This window comes from Jaculus jaculus, chromosome X (genome assembly GCF_020740685.1).
Source record: "Jaculus jaculus isolate mJacJac1 chromosome X, mJacJac1.mat.Y.cur, whole genome shotgun sequence".
Classification (NCBI taxonomy): domain Eukaryota; kingdom Metazoa; phylum Chordata; class Mammalia; order Rodentia; family Dipodidae; genus Jaculus; species Jaculus jaculus.
In genome coordinates, this window is record NC_059125.1 from 43,561,926 (window position 1) to 43,584,621 (window position 22,696).

At 36.6% G+C, this 22,696-nt stretch overlaps 1 protein-coding gene across 12 annotated transcripts in view; it reads right to left on the bottom strand.

Annotated features, from left to right (window-relative positions):
* Positions 1-22,696, bottom strand: part of Cask (calcium/calmodulin dependent serine protein kinase) — a 361,845-nt gene that overhangs the window by 217,166 nt on the left and 121,983 nt on the right. For all 12 annotated transcript variants that reach the window (XM_045140293.1, XM_045140292.1, XM_045140290.1 and 9 more), the window contains exon 3: positions 10,046-10,151. In XM_045140293.1, coding sequence (XP_044996228.1) covers positions 10,046-10,151 — 106 coding nt within the window. The remainder of the gene's footprint in view (positions 1-10,045; positions 10,152-22,696) is intronic.

Consider the following 22,696-nt stretch of genomic DNA (forward strand, 5'->3'; position numbering starts at 1 on the left):
GGGCACAAGAGAAACTACAGAAGAAGTGGTAATTTAAACTCAAGTGCTGGTCTCACTTCTAGCCCAATAACTTCCTCCAAGTAGATAGTGGTAGGCACTGAGAAGGCTCAAAATTCCCCAAAGCATAAATTCAGACGAGCCTGAGAGCTTAACATTAAAGGAGATTTATAACATGCCCACCATGGCTCAGGGAACATTGTGGACAAGGGGGTAGAAAGACTGCAAGAACCACAGAGTGAGAAGATATATCCTGAGACATTGTCCCTACCTTCCCTAACTGAGACTAACTGGTGCATTCTTGACCCCACAGTAAATACCAACAACCCACTGAGGAGGGCCCTCAGTGGAATGGGGAAGGAGGAAAGGGGATAAAAGAGTACAACCTGATAAAAATATGACCATTATGCAATATGTTCATACTGTATAAAGTTCATAACAATAAAAATAAATTTAAAAAGAAAAGAGTTTGGTTATTTTCTAGGAAAATTGAAGTTGAACGTATTATGAAATCTATTAGTTCTATTCTTAGAAATATATGTGTGCATACTTAGGTGTACCATAACACATGTACAAGACTATTTATAGCAGAACTATTCAAAATAGCGAAATCTAGAAACTACCAAAATACTCATTAGCATTAAAGTTAATAAATAGTGAAAGTCTTCTAACTGTAATAGGATAACATGATAAAATGAAAGAAAATGGCAGCACATTTTAACCTGGATTCATCTTACGGACCAAAAGAAGAAGGATGAAGAAGACTATAAATGTAAATTCCCACTTAAATAATGATTTAAGAAAACCTGGTTCACAGAGAATTATATTATGGAATTATATTTATTTGGATGATAGATATATATGAAAGATATAAAAGCATAGAAATGACTTTCAGAGCAAAGTTATCTGTGACATAGGAGGAGTCTGTGATGAGAAGGGGGAATTAAGGGACTATGGAAATCTTGGCAGGGTTTTATTTCTTGACCTGGGTTATAACCATGTGGATATTAATTTTATAATAATTCCTTAAGTTGTGTATTTAGAAGTATGTGTTGTTCTAAAAGTGATGCATGCATTTACAGTTAAATCTGTGGGTAATATATGTTTGTTTATGCTCATATAAGTTTACTGAGCAATTCTGCTTTAGTAATTGTTACAAGAATATTAATTGTAATATTTCTAAACAAAATAAACAATATAAACATTCAACTGTAGAGGAATTATTAAATATGTTACATGCACATATCTAGACATGTATTTAACAGTCATAAAATACTACACTCAAAAAACTTCAATGAGGGTTGGGAAGATGGCTCAGCAGATTTGTTACAAAGCATGGTGGCTCAGGTTTGATTCCCCAGTATCCAAGTAAACCTAGATGCACAAAATGGTGTGTGCATCTGGAGTTCATTTACAGTGGTAAAGGACCTGGTGTACCCATATTCTTCCACTCTTTCTGCCTGTCTCTCTTGCAAATAGGTAAATAAATATATATTTTTAAATTCAGTGATAACAAGATGCTTAACTGTTTAAAATTATTAATGAAAAGAACAAGGAAATAAAGTTGCATATATAAATGGAAGTGTTGCCAAATGTCTGCTGATTTTTTTTTAAATTATGAATTTATGAGATTTATTTTTTTTACTATGCATGAAGTTCTTTTTTTTCTTTTATTTATTTATTTTTTTAATTTTTATTAACATTTTCCATGATTATAAAATATATCCCATGGTAATTCCCTCCCTCCCCACCCCCACACTTTCCCATTTGAAATTCCATTCTCAATCATATTACCTCCCCATTACAAACATTGTAATTACATATATACAATATCAACCTATGTTGGCGGGGATGTGGAAAAAAAGGAACCCTTCTGCACTGCTGGTGGGAATGCAATCTGGTCCAGCCATTGTGGAAAACAGTGTGGAGGTTCCTAAAGCAGCTAGAGATTGATCTACCATATGACCCAGCTATAGCACTCCTAGGCATATATCCAAAGGACTCATCTCATTTCCTTAGAAGTACATGCTCAACCATGTTTATTGCTGCTCAATTTATAATAGCTGGGAAATGGAACCAGCCTAGATGTCCCTCGACAGATGAGTGGATAATGAAGATGTGGTACATTTATACAATGATTAATTTTTTTGAGTGGCATTATTTGTCTCTACAATTTTCAATAATTTTTCCATTTGCCATGCATGGTAGTGTACACCTTTAATCCCAGCACTCAGGAGGCAGAGGTAGGAGGATCACTGTGAGTTCGAGGCCACCCTGAGACTCCATAGTGAATTCCAGGTCAGCCTAGGCCAGAGTGAGACCCTACCTCAAAATACCAAAAAAATAAAAAGAATTTCTCCATTTGTACAAGGTGGGTGTATTATAATGGATGTATGCAAAGAAGTATTCATATTTTTAAAAGTTATTTATACTTTTAAATAAAAATAACTTGAATTTTTGTTATATTTTATAAGCATATAAATTTATTCAGAAATATTTTATTGGCTTGAAGATCAAATTTCATATATTATATAAAAACTAATATAGTGACAACTTCAAATCCTCTTTAAGGTAATAGTATCAGAATGTAGTTTTCTTTTCTTTTTTTTAAAAAAAACTTCATTTTTATTTATTTATTTGAGAGAGAGACAGAGAAAGAAGCATAGAGAGGGAGAGAGTGGGTATGCCAGGGCCTCCAGCCAGTGCAAATGAATTCCATGAGGCGTGTGCCCCTTGGGCTTCTGGCTTACGTGGGACCTGGAGAATTGAACCAGGGTCCTTAGGCTTCACAGGCATGCACCTTAACCACTAAACCATCTCTTCAGCCTCCTGTAGTTTATTTTCTAATGCAGCATTCAATGCTTAAAATCTATTTATTCTATGCTATAAAAGCTAAATCAAGGATTTGTTTTAAAGAGATATTTGGCCACCTAAATTTTTTTCAGTGAATATTAAAATGATATAGTTACATTTAAAATTAAAAAGAAAACATTCAAAGTTTACAATCATCTCATTTATTTATTTACATGTATGCATATGTATGGTGCACCAGCATCTCCTGCTACTGCTAACAAATGCAAGACACTTGCAACACTTTTTGCATCTGGCTTTACATGAGGGGCTGTGAAATCGAACCCAGGACAAAAGCTTTACAAGCAAGTGCAACTGCTGAGCCATCTCTTCATCCTATGTAATTATCCTGGGTTGTCTACATGACAGATTTTAGAATCACCATGGAAGCAAGAATCTGGGCATGTCAGTAAGGAAATATTTTAGGGTGAGGGTAAAGGTGGGAAGTCCTACCCTAAATGTGGGTACTACAATTCCATTGACTGGCTCCTGGAAATTAATTGGGAATTAAAGCCTTCTGGAGGTGCTGTATTGCTGGGGGTGGGTTTATGAGTGTTAAGGCCAGTTTCCCCTTGCCAGTGTTTGGCAAACTCTCCTGCTGTTGTTGTCCATCTGATGTGGGCCAGGAGGTGATGTCCACCCTCTGCTCATATCATCATTTCCCCTTGACATCACGGAGATTCCCCTCTAGTATGTAAGCCAAAATAAACCTTTTACTCCCCTATAAGCTGCTCTTGGTTGGGTGTTTTCTGCCAGCAACGTGAACCTGATTGCAATATAAGGCATAGGGTGTTTATATGACGAGACCCCAATAAAAACTCTGGACACTGTCTCTAATGACGTTTTCTAATAGGCAACATTTCACATGCTGCCAAAACTCATTGCTGAGAGGACTCTTGGAAGCTTGTCCCTGGAAGTACTACTCATGCTCCTTTTCCTTTTGCTGCAATAAGTAATAGTGGTGAATATATGCAGAATGCTGTGTGGTATTTTAGTGAATGATCAAACCTGAGTGGTCCTGAGATCCTGACACAATACTTAAAACTCAAATTAACTAAACATTTCAATAAAGTGAGTCAAGATAAATGGTTAGTTTCTGAATTAATAGTAATTTGTGTCACATGCATCAGAATAAAAAACAATCAAATAGAACACTACGTCTAAAAATATGTGAAGATCTTTAAGTGATGCTGCAGTTCAGATTTTTATTGCTTGATATTTTCCTATTAGTGGCAAGTTTGTTAGTAATTATTAGTTCTGCTGTATAAATGAATTCCACAAACACCCCCAGCCCTATGCATAAGTATCAGACAAAAATTAAGTAAAAGTAAAAAATAAGTCTATTATTTCCTTTGTGAGCTTCAAAAATACAAACTGAAAAATATTATATTAAAAGATAACAAACTAGGGCTGGAGAGATGGCTTAGCGGTTAAGCGCTTGCCCGTGAAGCCTAAGGACCCCGGTTCAAGGCTCGGTTCCCCAGGTCCCACGTTAGCCAGATGCACAAGAGGGCACATGCGTCTGGAGTTCGTTTGCAGAGGCTGGAAGCCCTGGCGCGCCCATTCTCTCTCTCTCCCTCTCTCTGTCTTTCTCTCTGTGTCTATCGCTCTCAAATAAATAAATAAAAATTTAAAAAAAAGATAACAAACTACTGTTTTCATGTCAGATGTGTTTTAAATCTATGTTTAATTATTGTAAAAGTCTCCCTGTGGTACATGTAATCATATAATAAGGTAATTAAAATTCCTTAGCTAGACAATTTAGGATTTACAGCTTAACTCAAGTACCAGACACTACTAAAGACAAGCCTGAATGTGTTACTTAGAAATAAACATTTAATTTAGGAAAGGGGGGTGCAGAGAACACAACTCAGCCTTATCTGCAAAACTAAACCTGTATTTTCTAATAAGTTTTGGTAAATCACTACAGCTAGGTTCAAACTTAAACACTATCCCAAAGTAATGGATACAGTACAAACAAATATAGCTTCTGTGAGTGTGGAGACATGATAACATAATCTCCAAGTAGTATTAGCCTTACTTTAAAGGTCAGAAGTCTTGACCTATCCTGTGAGGACCCACATCTGCTCAAACTGAATGTCCAGGGATGGGACCCAGTTATGGGCTTGCCTAACAAATTCTGCACAGAATTTTCTAATCTATGTTTTGAAATCTACTCTAGATCTTGTCCAGTTCTAAAATTCTTGATCTGTGAATCACCACATTTAAGAATGCTTTAAATTTATAAAATACTGCAAATAAATGGATATTTTTTCATATATAAACATTATTGTGCAATATAATTTAATGACAGCAGTTTACAAAGAGAAAATAACTATTGGTTATACACAGTCTGTGGCAAAGACAGCTATGAACACCAAATCAAGAAACTTGCTGATAATCCAAATATGCTGTTTTGTCTTGCCTTTTCTCCACATAAGAGCTATTTCCAAGCAACCAAGAAACAGCAGTCAACTGGCCTAATTTCATTTGTTTCTCCTTTGTCTGTCTACTCTGTCTTAGTATACTGTTAGAAAACTGTGAAAAGGATTCATATCACTCATAACCTGAGCAATGATCCACTGAATACCTAAGGAAATTGCAATTGCCAGAAACATGGACTAATTCTAGAATACCTTTATTTACATAGCAGCAGTAGATATATTCTCTCACGTCATCAGTAAGTGGAGGTATGCACAAGTGTGCCAGCTTTGCTAGCACTTTGATCTACATGACCTCAAGTCTCAACAGCAATCTATGTTTTTGGTTTATAAACCAAAGGATCAAATCAAGGACTACACAAAAAACAGGGCAAGGATAACTGTGAATTTATAAAATATTAAAATAAGTTATATAACTTGGTTTTTCAAGATAGGGTTTCACTCTAACTTAGGCTGACCTGGAAATCACTATGTAGTCTCAGGGTAGCCTTGAATTCACAACAATCCTCCTACCTCTGCCTCCAAAGTGCTGGGATTAAAGGTGTGCACCACCATGCCAGCCATTTTTTCACTTTTTATTGGCAATCTCTATACATTAGACAATATATTATGATCATAATATTCTCCCATTATCTTCCCTTTTCCCCTCCCAAACTCTCCTCCAGGATAATTTTTAACGTCCTTATCTGTTAGAAATATAAACAGGAATGTTTGCAGGTAAAATGATATTCCTTTAGAATTTTTCAGGGTAAAAAGGCAACGGGATAGTTTGAACAGGAATAGTAACATGCTTTGATAACTACTGAAGCTCAATGATGATATTCATTACACTGTTCTCTCTTCATTTGAAATTTTCCAATATAAAAGGTGAGAAAAAATAATAGCCATGTTCTAATGATTTAGGTTAACATTAAGATTGAGCCACTGATAAATGTCTAACTTTAATGACATAGCCAAAGGATTAATTACAATGGTGACATAAAATTGGTAATAAAATTCCATAATAGACCACTTCAACACTAAGAAAGTAAAACCCAGGTTTTATAACATAAAAGAATACCTTCTCTCTATTACTGTCACTTAGGCCCCTTAGATATAAACAGCAAGTGTGGCAAAACTTAGGTGAATTTTATAATTTTATTTTCTGTGCTTGTTACTTTATAGTACTGAGTATATCTACTTTTAGGTCTTAGACTAAACTTATGCACAGAAACAGATTTCTTGAGTTGAGAATAAAACTTAACCAGAAAAAATAATTTGAAGAGCCAGATGTGGTGGCGCACGCCTTTAATCCCAGCACTTGGGAGGCAGAGGTAGAGGGATTGCCGTGAGTTTAAGACCACCCTAAGACTACATAGTAAATTTCAGGTCAGCCTGGGCTAGAGCAATACCCTACCTTGAAAACCTAGAGAGAGAGACAGAGACAGAGAAAGAGACAGAGACAGAGAGAAAGAGAGAGAGGGAGGGAGGGAGGGAGGGAGGGAGGGAGGGAGGGAGGGAGGGAGAGAATGAATGAGAATTAACTTAAAATTAGAAAGGACATCCAAGATCCTCTCTAGTTCAAAAGTAAACCCCTAGGTACAGTCCTCCTAGATGGATATAGCTTGAGTACTGGAGTGAGGAAGTGTGAGGTCTTTAAGACAGCAACTTCATTTATAGACTAAATCTCATCCACTAGAAGTCTTCCTTACTTACAGGTGAAATCTGCCATTCATTGATTCTAGTTATGTCCTGAAATGCCATACTGAACAAGCATCTTGCACACAACCTTTCAAATAACTGGAGAGTCTGATTATAGTCTACCTAGGCCTTCTGCTCGAATACATTCATGGGTGACTAGGCCTCTGGTGTTATATATATAAAGAACGAGGTAGACAGAAAGTGTATGAGCGTGCCCAGGGCCTCCTGCCACTGCAAATGAACTGCAGACACTTTGTGCATCTGGCTTTACATGTGGACTGGGAAATTGAACCCACGTCATCAGACTTTGCAAACAAATGCCTTTAATCTCTAAGCTAGTTCTTCAGCCCCCTCTGGTATTTTTTAAGAGTTCTTCCATGCCAGGGCCTTGCATATATCTTCCCAGGGGAGATATGGACTAGGATATATTTTAAGGCATTCAATATCTATTTATCTTCATTTATCATAATTAGGTCTGTCTGAAACAAGTTCTGTGGCCTGGTAGTTTTCCTTCCACATTTCATCTGCAATCAGGTATCTCAAAAAACAACTGTCCCCTTCCCTGCAATGTTTGTCTACCTTCAAGTACAGTTGGGGAATGCATAGCTTCTACAGAGCGAGACAGCTCTGTAAGCACAGTAAAAACAGCTTGAGGAAGAAAAAGAGGTGCCACTTTATTATATCTAGACAACATGTACATGGGAGTACTTGATCTACTTTGGAATTTGAAATCAATAATGAGGTGTCATTGGGACATCTATTAACATTTTCATTTTACTTGAAAAATGCAGTCAGATGTTTTTTTTTTTCTTTGATAAAAAGTAAGTCTGATTTGGCTGTGTAATTTGATGGCAGACTTTTCCCAGAAAGTAAAGGACATAAATATGTAGCTATACAGTCATGAAGGAAGTATATTTAAAAGAATATTTAAGGTGCTCAGAAAGATGGTATCACAATAAAAGTTTTCATACATCAACTTCTACCAGTCCTGGCTCAAAATTCTTCTAACAGGTTTTTTGGCCAAGATATTAAAGGTGTTGTCACTAAGAATTTATTTACAGGTTCCTTCCTATTCTGGTTACCCTCTTTTATAAATGTTTGATGTCCTGCTTACTACAGTACTTTAGCTTGAATGAATAGTGTGTAATAGAGGAATATTTATTTGTTTGGATTCCTATATACTTTCTAATTAATGGAATTTCAAAGGGGAAAGTGGGGGAGGCGGGAGGGTATTACCATGGAAAATGTTAATAAAAATTGAGAAAAATAAAAAAAGATTCCATTCAAGGCTTTTTAAGCTGTTACCAACAACTAACTAAAACATAAATATCTTTGTCACAGTCATAACTAAATCCACATTAGTGTTGTGTTTATATATATAGTTTAACTTGTCCTCTATTTTACCTTGTTTTGTTCTTTGGCTACAAACTTGTAGTATATTTTCAAATTTTCATATAGATAGCCAATGTATTTAGCTAATCTGCTGTAGGGGCCAATTTGTGAAACGCCTTTTAGAGATTCCCCACCTCTTGTAATTCAGGTCCTGGTATGTGAGCTGGATCTCCTGACTGATGTCTAACTGATTGAATATACAGAAGTGATGATATGCAAGTTCAGGGATTAGGTTTTAAGACTGGTCCCCCATCCCTTTTCTTGCTACTTGCTCTGATAAAGCCAATGGCAATAATGCTCTATGGAAAGAACCTTGTGAAAAAGAACCAAAAGATGCCTCAGGCCAAAAGGTATTAAGGAATTGAAGCACTCAGTCTAATAACCAGAGAGGAGCTGAAGATTTCCAACAATCATGTGAGAGAGCTTCGAAGCAGATCCATTCCAGTAGAGCCTTAAGATGACTCTGACCCTACCCAACACCTTGGTTACCAACCACCTTGTGAGAGACTTAAAGCCAGAAGACTGTAAAGTTAGGATCACATTTCTGGCAGAGAGTAAAGAAATACATGTGTGCTATTTAAAGCCACTACGTTTTGCAGTAATTTGTTATGAAGCAATAAATAATGAATGCATTTTCTATCCTAGCATCTTTTGAATATTTAACAAGTATATGCTCCTTTTAAATTTAATTTAAGTCACTGATTAATTTTGAACAGAGTAAGTTAAAAGACAAAAGCTTTCAAGACAGCATCCTATAAAGCTTTATATAATCTCTTCGTAGATTCATCCAGCCAGCTATGGACTACTCAGTTGTACTATCATTACCTCACACTACTGCATCTTACAAAAATACTGTGAGGAATATGTGAGGTGGTATATTTAAATCAAGACACTGTTAGCTGTGGAATTTCTTTCACATGCCAATGTGATGCTTATATAAAAAGAGAAAGTTAAGTCTGCTATTACACATTTTGAGTTACCAGACAGACTTCCTACATGGAACCCTCCACTCTCATTTCCCTCCTCTTCACTAAGATGCCTTTGGTCAAATCTGCATATTTTGGGTTCTCCTACACCTCTGAGCTCTCATTCCTTTTGGAGCCTCTTCTCTGTAAGTGTGAAGGCACCTGTTAGGTCCAGCTTTGGTGTATTTAATATGTCCATGTAGTATGCTCAAATGTATCAGCTGATGGGTTTGTAGGCACATGGAGACCAGAAATGAATGACTGATATCCTTCCTCTATCACTTGTCTGTGTATTTCCTTGAGATAGTGTCTCAGAGTCAGTCAGTGTTTGTCTGTCTCTCTCTCTCTCTCAACACATACAGTCTTCATTAGCCCCAGTGATGCTCCAGTCTCTGCTCCATATAGGACTGGGGTTACAAACGTGTGTGTACATGCCCAGCTATTTATGTTGATCCTGGGGAATCAAACGCAGGTGTTCTCAGATCCTCATGCTTGTACTAAGTGCTCTTAACAGCTGAGGCATCTCCCCATCCCATACGCAGCTTTTGGTTCTTTTGCTACTAATAACTTTTAAATGAAAGAATCCCTCTTTTCCTGACTTTAAGTCTCTTTAAACATAGGAATTCACAAATACTGTTAAATTTTAAGAGAAAAGTGTTAGTATTTTCTACCATCAACATTACTTAAAACTTTACTCCTTAAGAAACAAATCACACTCACAATTCAAAAACCATGTAAAGCATTCCATCTGAGCTATATGTCTCCAATAACTCTACAATGTGTGGATGTTTCAGCATATGACAGATACTGGCTTCCCGCTTTAGATCTGCAAAACAAACATACAACAATTTCATTAGGGAGGAACAAAAGACAATTAGAGTGAATGATGAATGAATGGATGTGATCTATGGTAACATGAGGACTTCTCTAACTAAAGAGATGAAATCCCCCATTTAAAGTTAGCGTAACGTTTTAATCTTTAAAGTCTTAGACAACATAACTTCTAATTGACAGTTTAAATTTATATACATTATAAAAATCAGCTCTTACTAATGATAAGCATTTATACTTCTCTGTATACTTTGCCCCAAATTACAATAAATACATACTTTCTATGAACTTTGATAATCAAGATTTGGCCCCAAATTTATAACGCTTCCTGGATCTGCTAATAAGTAACTCAATTTACTGTTTTGAATTTTTCTTTTTTTTCTTAGTTTGACTTCAGTCATATAAGAATGTATCATTATTATTTGGCCTAACATATATCATTTATTAATACATCAGGGAAATTCCATGAAGTAGGAAGAAAAACATAGTATGGTTTTCACAGAATTTTACTTTTTCAGTGATTAGACGACAACTCGGGTATATATTAGGTAGGTGTTTGCTGTTGAGCTTCATATATCCTTAGCCGCAACAATATTTTTTGTTTTGGAAAATGCATCATCTATAAAATGTTTTGAATAACTTAGGACTCTTGCCTATTTCACATTGTTAAAATACAAATACAGGTAATGCAGAAAAGACCCCATAATTCTATTTGGTGCTGGGTGTGATAGTACTGCATGACTGCATCCTAGTACTTAGGAGGTGGAGGTAGGAGGGTCAAGAGTTTAAAGCCATCCTTGATGACATAGAAAGGTGAAGGCTAACTTGGCTTATAGAAAAACATGTATCAAACAACAACAACAAAAGGCTTATGTGGCAAACAAAATTGTTAATATCATTATCATGTTCAATATCACATTAAGGTTTGGCAGGGAAGTAAGATAATAAAAGCCTACCCATACCATCAGTTCTGAGGCTTCATTGGTTTGCTGATGAATAAAATCCAATGTGAAATTTTGTACATGTCAGTACAAAGGAGATAAGCAAGAACCAAGGCTAGGTACAGATTGTACAAAACAAAATAGATAGTATGATCTCCTTTCTGACTTATTAACTCAACTTAGTTCTATCAATAAGAGCAATACTTACAGAGAGAACCTTACAAAACCTACATACAGGTTTAATAAAGCAGTAAATCAGATAAGGTGGAAACCACCAGAAAAGGAAGGTGTTGATAATATAACACTAAGAAAGCCAAGTACATAAAGGAAATAAAGGCACATATAGTTGGAGAAGGTTAGAATCTGAGAAAAGGTCACAAAAATTAGGCAAAAAAGGTCATGAGCATTCTGGGCTGGATAAAGTTCTATGGCAAGGTCAGAATTGAAGTGGGCATGCAGGAGACAAGTATCTAATAACACATTAAAATCTATCATTTCTCTCTTTGGTCTAAGTATTCAATATAGCCACAGTAATTTTATTTTTTTAATATTTTTCTTAATTTTTATTTGAGAGCAGCAGACAGAGAAAGAGGCAGAGAGAAAGAGAGAATGGGCATGCCAGGGCTTCCAGCCACTGCAAAAGAACTCCAGACGCATATGGCCCCTTGTGCATCTAGGTCCTGGGGAATTGAGCCTCGAACCGGGATCCTTAGGCTTCTTAGGCAAGTGCTTAACCGCTAAGCCATCTCTTCAGCCCACCACAGTCAGTTTATACCTGAACACTCAGATTGGTACCTTACTGATGAGGAAATTCAGACTTGTAAACAAGATCATACAATGATACCGCTATCACAGGGATAAGCTTTGAATTATCACGAAAGTCAGCAGTGTTTCCACTACGCTATGCTGTGGGATTGGACCTGATCACGATGGAAGCATATGGCAACAGAATCGTAATGGAAAGAGCAATGAATGTTTTGCCTGCTCGTTCGCTATGGTTTTGAAGCAAGCACTCTCTATGTGGCTGTAACTGGCAGTGACACAAAGCCCACAGAATCTGTAGTCAGAAACATGGTGCTAATCCTACCTTTGTGTCTCCCATCTGTAGGCCAACTATAAACTTCTACAAATGGTTTCATTTCAGTTAATGAAATGGTGTTGGTGACAGGTGATATGGTACCTGCAATGTCTACTAATTTGTTTCAGAAGGCAATGGCAAGAGTCCAATGAGAAGACAGATGTGAGAAGACTGTGCAACATAGCACATGGGGTCGAGGGTTATGAGGACCCAATAGGAGCTGGGGTCTCAGTGCTCACAGAAAAGAAAAAGATCAGAGGCACAGGCAAAATTACCTCTAGGTTCAAAGGCAGTTGGTAAGACCCTACAAGAAAGGAGGGTTCCAATGAATCAGTTTGTGCAAAATTACCTCTAGGTTCAAAGGCAGTTGGTAAGACCCTACAGGAAAGGAGGGTTCCAATGAATCAGTTTGTGCAGGGAAGTCATAACCATGAGGAAGGCTTTTAACAACTGTGCCAGAGGGCCAAGCTGCACCAGACAACATCAATCAGATTCCTGCACAGTTCTCTCCCTTCAAGAGTGTTCTGCCTCTTGATTCTATGAAAAGCTTAGTAGGTTTATTACTTCTTTTCATGTTTATCTCTAACTTCTCATTTTATTAGAATTTACCCTTTCATATCTTCCATTTCACCTTAGTTACTGTCTTTCCATTCACTTCTTATCAAAAGCAATTTCAACTCAATTCTGACATTGGAGTCATGAACTCAGTGTTTGCCAGTGCAAACTGGTCTCTTTCTCTTTCTTTAGCTTATTGTCTATTTTGCCCCTTTCATGTTAACTACAATGTGCTTCAATTCCTACACTTAGCATTTGCACATTGAAGGCGTATAAGCAGAAATGGATACCTTAAAGGGTCCTATGCTTGAGACATACATGTGTGCATGATAAACAGTTGAACAAGCCTTTGGTCTAGACTTTTCACCTACTCACTGTTCAAACAAACAGCAGAATTGCTGGTAGACATGCCTTCAAAGGCTAAAGTGATATAAATGTCACTGGATGTAACATTTTAGGGACTAAAATCAGAATGCTGATTGGGCAGCACAAAACTGAAAATATAAAACTATATTTGAAATGATATAGACAGTAAAGTAAATGATTGCATAACTTTGCTATAATTCAAATAGTCCAAATATAAAAACACTTAAACAAATTCAATGTATGTACAGTCTAACTGCAGATCCTAAAAACATTAAACTCAAAATAATTATTTTAAAATGGGTACATGTATTAAATAAATACACATATATTGAGTGTTACTAAGCCCATACTGACATAGCAGACTAAAACTCTTGTTTGCCTACAAATCAACTCATGAGGCAGAGTAAGAAGGAATTTGAAAGTAGATAGTAATAATTTGCTGTAAATTGTGATTATCTGATCACTTACAGATACTACCACAGAACATACCTGTGAAGGACATGGCTTAGAGTTACCATCTATATTTTGAAATATAGCTTTGTTTAAAGACTAGTAACTCCCCATTCTCTGTTATACTTTTTTTTATTTTGTATTTTTTCTCAGGAAAATTTCAGTTCATTTCCTTAAACATTTCCTTCTAAAAGAGACGCTAGAAATATGGAATGTAATATTTAATTTTCTAACTCAAATCAATAACATTATTTAAGTTAAATCAACATGTAATACAATTTTAGAACTACTACTAATTTCCTATGAATTTTGGGCTATCAGAACACAGCAAGTGAGTATGGTTTCAGAGTCTGCCTATCTGAGAGTATCTTAAGTAAGGAATAGTTAAGGAATCAGTTTCAGGTGATTATTTTTAAGAACTGCATTCCTGAAAAGCATTTTTATTATTTATTTTACTACTATTAATCAGAATACTTCATGTTATTTTTTTAATTGGGTACACAGTCCAATTAAAATATGTTAATTTTGTACTCTCTTAGATCCAGTGTGAGTTTTACACTTATAGCATATCTAAAGTTAGTCTAGCTATGTTGTTTAAGATTATGAATTATGAGATTTATTTTACAGAGTTAAGAAAGATTAAGAGGGAAGGCAAATGAGGAACCCCCCTGAGCCCAAATAAATTCTTTCCTTCTTAGCCTGTCTGGGTAAGGTAAGGAAGCCTGGAAACATCCCTGACACATAGGGGATCAGAGAGAGTTAAGAAGTGAAGGGGACTAGTCTATCCATATTTTATGTGCTCAGTAACAACACTTAGCTAGTGGCTACCAAGTTGAAATAGTGTAGTTATAGATGAATTTTTCTGCTTTAATGCTTATTCTTTACTGAAGATGAGTTTTTCTGCATGTGTTTGTTGTGGAGTGAGAATCAAACCTTGCACCTGCTAGGTAAGCATTCTATGAGTGAGCTCCACACCCAAAGCTCTCTTTTTCCAATCAATCAATCAATCAATCAATACCTCTCTCCCTCCCTCTCTCTCTCTCTCTCTCTCTCTCTCTCTCTCTCTCTCTCTCTCTCTCTCTCTCTCACACACACACACACACACACATTTTGCTGTCATTAAAAAAGCTTTTAATCCCAGCACTTAGGAAGCAGACGTAGGAGGATCACCATTAGTTCAAGGCTACCCTGAGACGACATAGTGAATTCCAGGTTAGTTTGGAATAGAGTGAGATCCTACCTCGACAAAAATAAATAAAAATTTAAAAAAAATCTAAACTCAGTAATGCATTCTTCAAAAATACTTCCAAAAAAGGAAACTCCACAGCTTCTTTTAATAACTCCAATTTATCAATTAGTAGCAAAATCTGGAGCTTTCCACTATGATAATCTAAATCACCCTTTTATTCTTTTTCAATAAAATTATTTTATCTTGCTTAAGTCACCAAACAAGCCAATAACCATTAACATCACTGGTGATCAGTCCTATGTATGCTTTTGGATTCTAACAATATACTATACCATATAACACTTGAGCTTACTATATAATGTTTGCAATTTTAAAATCTCCCACTCCCTCCACGCCAACCCCCCCGACGCCGCCGCCCTCAGCTTTTGGTTTCTTGAGGTAGGGTCTTGCTCTAGTCTAGGCTGACCTGGAATTCACTATGAAGCCTCAGGCTGGCCTTGAACTCACAGCAATCCTCCTACCTACTGAGTGCTGGGATTAAAGGCGTGCCTCACCATGCCAAGTGTTAAAATGTCTCCTTTAAGTACTCATTTAATGATTGTAGTCACTCTTACGCATACATGTATCTGTCCTCCTTTTAAAGAGGAAAAAAGTGAGGCCCTGGGTTCCCGAATATAAATAAGTTGCTAAAAACGCCCATCAGTAGTAAGCGAAGATGGTCAGGACTAATAATAAAAGCCCGGTGCTTTCTAATTACATCATATCACAGTGGCTCCTGGGGCTGTGTCATTGCTCTATGTGCCTAGATCCAATCACATTAACAGTGCTAACATGGAAACAATGACTTAGCTATCAAGACAGTTACATATCCAATTACTTCCATTTGCACTGTAAGTAGTGACGGTCAGAAATCCGATACTGATTATTTTTCCCTAACAAAATACAGAAGTATTCTCATCCATTTCGAAACAATTTCTAGGTAATACCAGAAGCACAATAGTTAAAACTCCCTAAGAACTGTTCCAGGCTCCAAATACAAGCAGAATATTCTATGTCCTGGAAATAATTAAAACCAGTTCTAATGTGTCCATTTGGACAAATATTAATAAAATGACTCAACCTTTTTTGCTTTATGTCTTAAAATCAGTGACCTCCATTTTTAATCCTATGACCTACAATCTTATCTGTCTGGTGAATGTTAAAAGGAAGCAGCATACACTTAATTGGGAACCTTTGACTGATGTAAATTTTTTAAACTAGGTAAATGTGCATTAATTTAAAAACCCAATCTTAATGCATAGAGTATCGACAAATTAATGGGTTTGAGTAATACACTTCCCCATAATTTTAATCTCTGATTAGTGTGATGAATATGTTAAAGCAGAATGATGTGCTTAATAACAATTTCAAACTAAATTCAACATTATATCTATAAACATCTATCAGCTGTAAAATAAAATAAAGCAAATTGCAGTGAGAATTACTTGTCTTCCTCTCATTTTTCTCATCAGGATTAGTCAGTAAATAATTGCTTAACATGCTATTTATTTACTATGGATTTAAATTCTTAAATTCTCAGGTCATTCCTAATCAATACTGAAGTCCTAAAAATCATTATGCTTACTAGTTAGATATATTTTTAAATTTTTATTTATTTATCTGTACTTATTTGAGAAAAAGAGTGAGAGGGAAAGAGTGAGGGAGAGGGAGGGAGGGGATGGGTGCTAGGGCCTCTAGCCATTGCAAATGAACTCCAGACACACAGGCCTCCTTGTGCACCTGGCTAGTATGGGTTCTGAGGAATGGAACCTGGGTCCTTTGGCTTTGCAGGCAAATGCCTTAACTGCTAAGCCAATTCTCTAGCTCACTAGTTAGATATTTAATAGTGGTTTCAGGTGACTCATTCAATGCTATTTACTAATATTTGTTTTCTGAGGTGTTATAATGTCCTGAAAAAAGACGTATTTGCTTAAAAAACTACTTGTGAGTTAGAGGCAACATTAGATTAAAAATTAATCAAATTAGTTTATAGCAGGTTCTCTTTGTGTCTGACTTTATGAGGGTACTGGGGAATTGAACCTGAGCCATCAGCTTTGCAAGAAAGCACATTTAGCTGTTGAACCATCTCACCAGCCCAGAAATCAAATTATTTACCTCTTAGAAAATATGGCTGAGGGCTGGAGAGATGGCTTAGCGGTTCAGCGCTTGCCTGTGAAGCCTAAGGACCCCGGTTCGAGGCTCGGTTCCCCAGGTCCCACGTTAGCCAGATGCACAAGGGGACGCACGCGTCTGGAGTTCATTTGCAGAGGCTGGAAGCCCTGGCGCGCCCATTCTCTCTCTCTCCCTCTATCTGTCTTTCTCTCTGTGTATGTCACTCTCAAATAAATAAATAAAAAATTTTTTAAAAAAAGAAAATATGGCTGAGTCTTCTACTCAAGGAATTACTCAACTGTGAGTATAGTGCAAATTTATATTTACCTTCTAGTTTGATTTATTCACTGATAGATGAGACTCTCCCAAAGAACAAGTACCAGAACAGATTTCCCTACTACTCACTTTTCTCTCCCAAAAGCGTTTATTCCAGTACAAGGAATGATTTCAGCAGGGTCAAAATTCTCCCCAGTAAGCAATTTGTAGTACATTTTAATATAGAAATAAGTGAATGACCAATATAGCATAATGAAATTATAGTTTTTTTAAAAAAAATACATAAAATTTCCCATCCCATCATAGAATCCTTCGTTAATATAATCTTATAAAATAGTGTAAAATAGTCAGGCGTGGTAGCTCACATAATCCTAGTACTTAGAAGGTTGAGCTCGAAGGACTGCTGTGAGTTTGAGGAGAGCATAATATACAGGGTGAAGCTCAACTAAAAAAAAAGTACGAAACAAATTTATACCAACAGATCCCCACCAATGAGTGACATTTATCTCAAAAAGCATGAGATCCCTGGGACATGGTGGCTCACTAGCCTAGTTGAATCTGGGAGCTCTGGGTTCAGTAAGAAATCATGTCTCAAAAAATAAGGTAGAACTAAAGGATGGGGAGGAGTGTTTGCAATATTGTTTCCCAGATACAAAGTGGTCGTGGTATTCATGACCTCACAGGGGCTAATGCTACCTACACAAGAACAGCATAACAGGAAGAAAGAGTGAGTGAGAAAGGTATATGAAATTGACAGCTGGGCTCCACACACAGGTATATGTCTAAATGTACAAACACAGGTGCACCACATGCAAAAAAGCAATCAGCTAATTGTATTAATAAATAACTTAAAATTATGGATCTTTCTGACACTGCAGATTTATATTATATTTTGTTGGTGTACTGACAAAATCCAGGGTACATATCAAGAAACAGTTGTTCACTAATATGTGTGTAGACTAAATAGTTTTCTTTTTAGTCTTCAAGTATCTATCTATCATCTACCTACCTACCTACCAGTCATCTATCATCTATTTATTGAGAGAGAGCAAGTATGGGTGTTCCAGGGAGTCCTGTGGCTGCAAATGAACTCGAGACATAGGTACCACTTTGTCTATCTGGCTTTATGTGAGTACTGGGAAATTGAAAACAGACCATCAGGGTTTGTAAGCAAGCACCTTTAATTACTGAGCCATCTCTCCAGTCTACTCTTAACTATTTAAACTGGTCACAATACTTTGAAAAATACTAGTAGAACTATTTTGTTCAAAGGTGGAATCATTCAACAGTGGTGCAAAGTGGCAAAAACAATGTTTTGTGCACGGTGAACCTCTGGGCTAAGTGACACATGGTCCTGAGAGGAGTATATATTTCCTTGTTTTGGTAAAATGTTGGTAAATAATATACTGCCCTACCCCAATAATAAACTTCATATTTCATCTTTTCTTCAAATCAGGAAGCACCTTAAGTACTAAAAATGCAGCAGCTATCTAGATCAGCAACTTTAAACTTACTTTGAGTTAGGCATCATTTTAAAATCTATTAAAGTAGTAGATGCTCTGCCCCAAAAGATTTTGCAGTAAAATATAAGAAAAGAACAAACACCAAAGTGACTTATCTAGATACCTCTGTCATAATATCAGGATCAGGACAGGCAATAACCTAAATATTTATATTGGGAATCCATAAAATCTTAAGCTTCATCTTCTACTCTAGGAATTGGCATAATTTTGAGAATAATTATATTAGCCATTTATAGCCAACTCACTTGACAAGTGAGATGTACAAAACTACCATAAAGATGCAAGGTAGATAAGGCAATACCCCAACTTCTCTCCACCTTAAGGATCACTGAGGGACTAGGGAGATTTCTCAGTGGTTAGTGCTCAGTGGATAGTGTTTACAAAGCCAGTTGGTCTGTATTTGGTACCCCAGTACCCATGTAAAGCAAGATGCACAAAGTGGTGCGTACGTCTGGAGTTTGTACTGGCAAGAGGCCCTGGCGTGTTTGTCCTCCCCTGCCACTCTGTTTCTCTCCTTGCAAATAAATAACAATATTACAAAAAGAATCACTGGCCACTTAGTAGCAACAAAAGGCCTAAGTCATAACACAATACAATGGGAAACAAATATAACTGATACATTATTTATGTCATTCTAGATAACTGCTTATATCATAAATGTGACTTTTCCCAAGACTAGATACCAGCCTTTTTGGTTTCCCTACAACATTCCTGGCTGTAGCACTGTGCCTTGAGAACTAAGCCCCAGTTACAGCAAACCAGGATGATTGGTCACCCTATTCTACATATCTGGCACTTCTTTCACCCACCAACACTTTCTGCAGGAAGGTGGCTATATGATACAGTAACAGACTTGTCTTTACATCCTGCTTCTATCACTTAGTAGCTTTATTAACGTAAAACATCAGTTTCTTCATTTGTTAAATGGGAAAAGGAACATAATGGCTCTCATGCAGGATTGTGTAGAAGATCAGAGAGTTCATAAAATATGCGAAAGTATATTGGAATGGTGCATGACTCGGAGCACTTTTTTCTTTGACTATTCTTTTGTTTATTTTTATTTATTTATTTGAAAGCGACAGACAGAGAGAGAGAGAGATAGGTAGATAGATAGAGAGGCCTTCAGCCACTGCAAATGAACTCCAGATACATGGGCCATCTTGTGCATCTGGCTTACATTAGGTCCTACAGAATCTAGCCTTGAACTGGGCTCATTTAGGCTTTACAGGCAAGTGCTTAACTGCTAAGCCATCTCTCCAGCCCTCTTCGACTATTTCTGATGGAAATCATTCTTTTCTATCTTTGACAAATGTCAATTAAACCAAGTTTAACCAAAAGAAAGGAGCAATGTGAACATCAGCTAGTAATTACTAAAGCCATACTAGTTCAATGGCTATTTTAAAAATATATTTCTTTTATCTGTAAGAGAGAGAAAAAGAATGAGGATGGGTGTGCCAGGGCCTCCAGCCACTACAAACTCCAGACACATATACTACCTTGTACTTCTAGCTTATGTGGGTACTGGGGAATTGAACCTGGGTCTTTAGGCTTTGCAGGCAAATGTCTTAACTATTAAGCTATCTCTCCAGCCCTCAATGTTTATTTTTTTTAATTATGTATTTATTTATTTGAGAGCGACAGACACAGAGAGAAAGACAGATAGAGGGAGAGAGAGAGAATGGGCGCGCCAGGGCTTCCAGCCTCTGCAAATGAACTCCAGACGCGTACGCCCCCTTGTGCATCTGGCTAACGTGGGACCTGGGGAACCGAGCCTCGAACCGGGGTCCTTAGACTTCACAGGCAAGCGCTTAACCGCTAAGCCATCTCTCCAGCCCTCAATGTCTATTTTAACTTAGCATTATTTCATCTATAATTTTTAGGGAAATCATTCATATAATGTAGCTTATATAGAACTCAAATAAGCCATAAGATTTTGGGGGAGGAAACAGGTTCAGTTGAAGTTTCTAGTATCAGTGACTCTGGCTCTATATAGTATGGAACAGAATCCACATAGCTGTAAGCATATGGCCTCTCGTTTGCTAACACTATTATTCTTATAGGCACTCCTTGCAGTCATCCTTATACCAACTACTGCTTCTTCACCACTTCCTATTCACAGCTGCAAAAGCCTATCCATTATATTTCTGCATCACCTGTCAAAACTGTTTTCCCTTTCCTGCTATTACCCTAGTTACAGCCTTCACCAATTCATGTCTGTACCACAGCAACAGACTTCTAATGGATTCCATTGCCTTTCATTTCTACTTTTCATTTTACTCATTAAAGTGTTATCATAAGCCACTGCTGCCTGGCTAGCTCAGTCACTGGAGCATGAGACTCTTAAAGTGTTATCTTAAAGAAGATATTATCATCTTACTCCAATGCCCTTCAATGGGCTCCATTCCACACTAAAATGTTATAATCCATTAATATGGTTTTGAAAGTATGGTTTTGAAGAAAAGTCTTCCAAAGTGATTTTAAGTCCAACAGATTAACTAGGGTCCACAAATGTATTTAACAGCATGATTGGAACTAGAATATAGCCACTTTAGGTATCTTTTTTCCTGATTATTACATTTCTATTCTTTTTTCATTTGCTTCTGTCATCTTCCTTGATCCCATCCTCATATGCTCTAAAACATGCTTTTTAAGGAACCTCCATATTGATTCCATAGGAAAGGAAGGAGACTAGCTGCAGGGGGCGAAGGAGAAAGGAGAAGGTATACAGGATTGAATATGGTTAATGTACATGATGTACGTGAATGAAAATATCAATATGAAAACTCATCACTATAAAAAAGGGTGCTTCTTCTGTTTGAAAATTCTATGTATTTCCTTCTTTGCCTGATAAGCCCCACTTATCCATCCAAATTCCACTGATAACTTTGTTTCAAAGATGTGCTTAACAGTTTCTCCAGCTAAGGTAGACAGACCATGCTATGATCTAGTAATCCTCCCCATTTATGCCAAAAACAATCTCAGCATTTGCCAATGTATTCTGTAGTTGGTGATTTACATTCCTGCCCAAGCACATAGAATCCATTCATTAAACCTATGTCCATTACACAATTTTGCCACAGGGGAGCATATGCCTCACTGAATTAAAGATTTTAAAAATGGATGTGAAGGTAAGCTATCATCACAAGCTCTGGTCTATCTTCACATTTCAGTTAGAAGGAAAATGAAGCCCTAGATAGGCAGGTGACCTGTTATAATCCACATGGCTAATTTATCCCACAAGTACAAGAAAATCCCAAGTTTTTGATTCCCAATCCAGAACACTTTCTGTTATTCTACACCCTATGTGTACGATGAAACTAAAATGTTCAAACTTTATGGCAATCTGTTCTTATTGGCATATTCAAGCTAATGAGAAACTAAGAGAATGGCCAAGAAATAACATTTACATGCAGCAAGAAGGTATCAATGCTATTCTGCATGTTTTGTAACTATGTCTGCAAATGGAAAACTTCAAGGCACTACCACTACAGAATGCATTTGCTTTAAACAAAGCAACGTATGCCTACCATTTCTATGTCATTGTCTATTTTATATACTACATGATTTAATATTATAAGTTGTATGGCCCTCCAAAATGTTTGCTTTGAAAGAATACTTAAGATTAAAGGTTTCATGTATATATGTTTTTTTTTTTTTTAGGTTAATGTTCAAAATTCTGAAAGCAGGTTTATAAAAACATCACATCTGATTTTCTTCCACTAGAGGGAAGTAAAGATCATACTACAACAGAGTCAGGAACCAGAATATCAGTAAGATATATGGCTATAAACAATATTATTGGTCTGATAATACACAGATGTGATAATTATTTGCCTTTAATATGTCTACTGACAATAACCAACAGCTAACATTTATTACATATTTACTATGAGTCAGGCTATGTTAAATGAACTGACTGATTTAATCCTCATAACAACTCAAAGAGACAGATGATATTCATATCTAAAAATGGTAAAGAGCAGTTTAGGAACTCATCCACAGAACTTATAA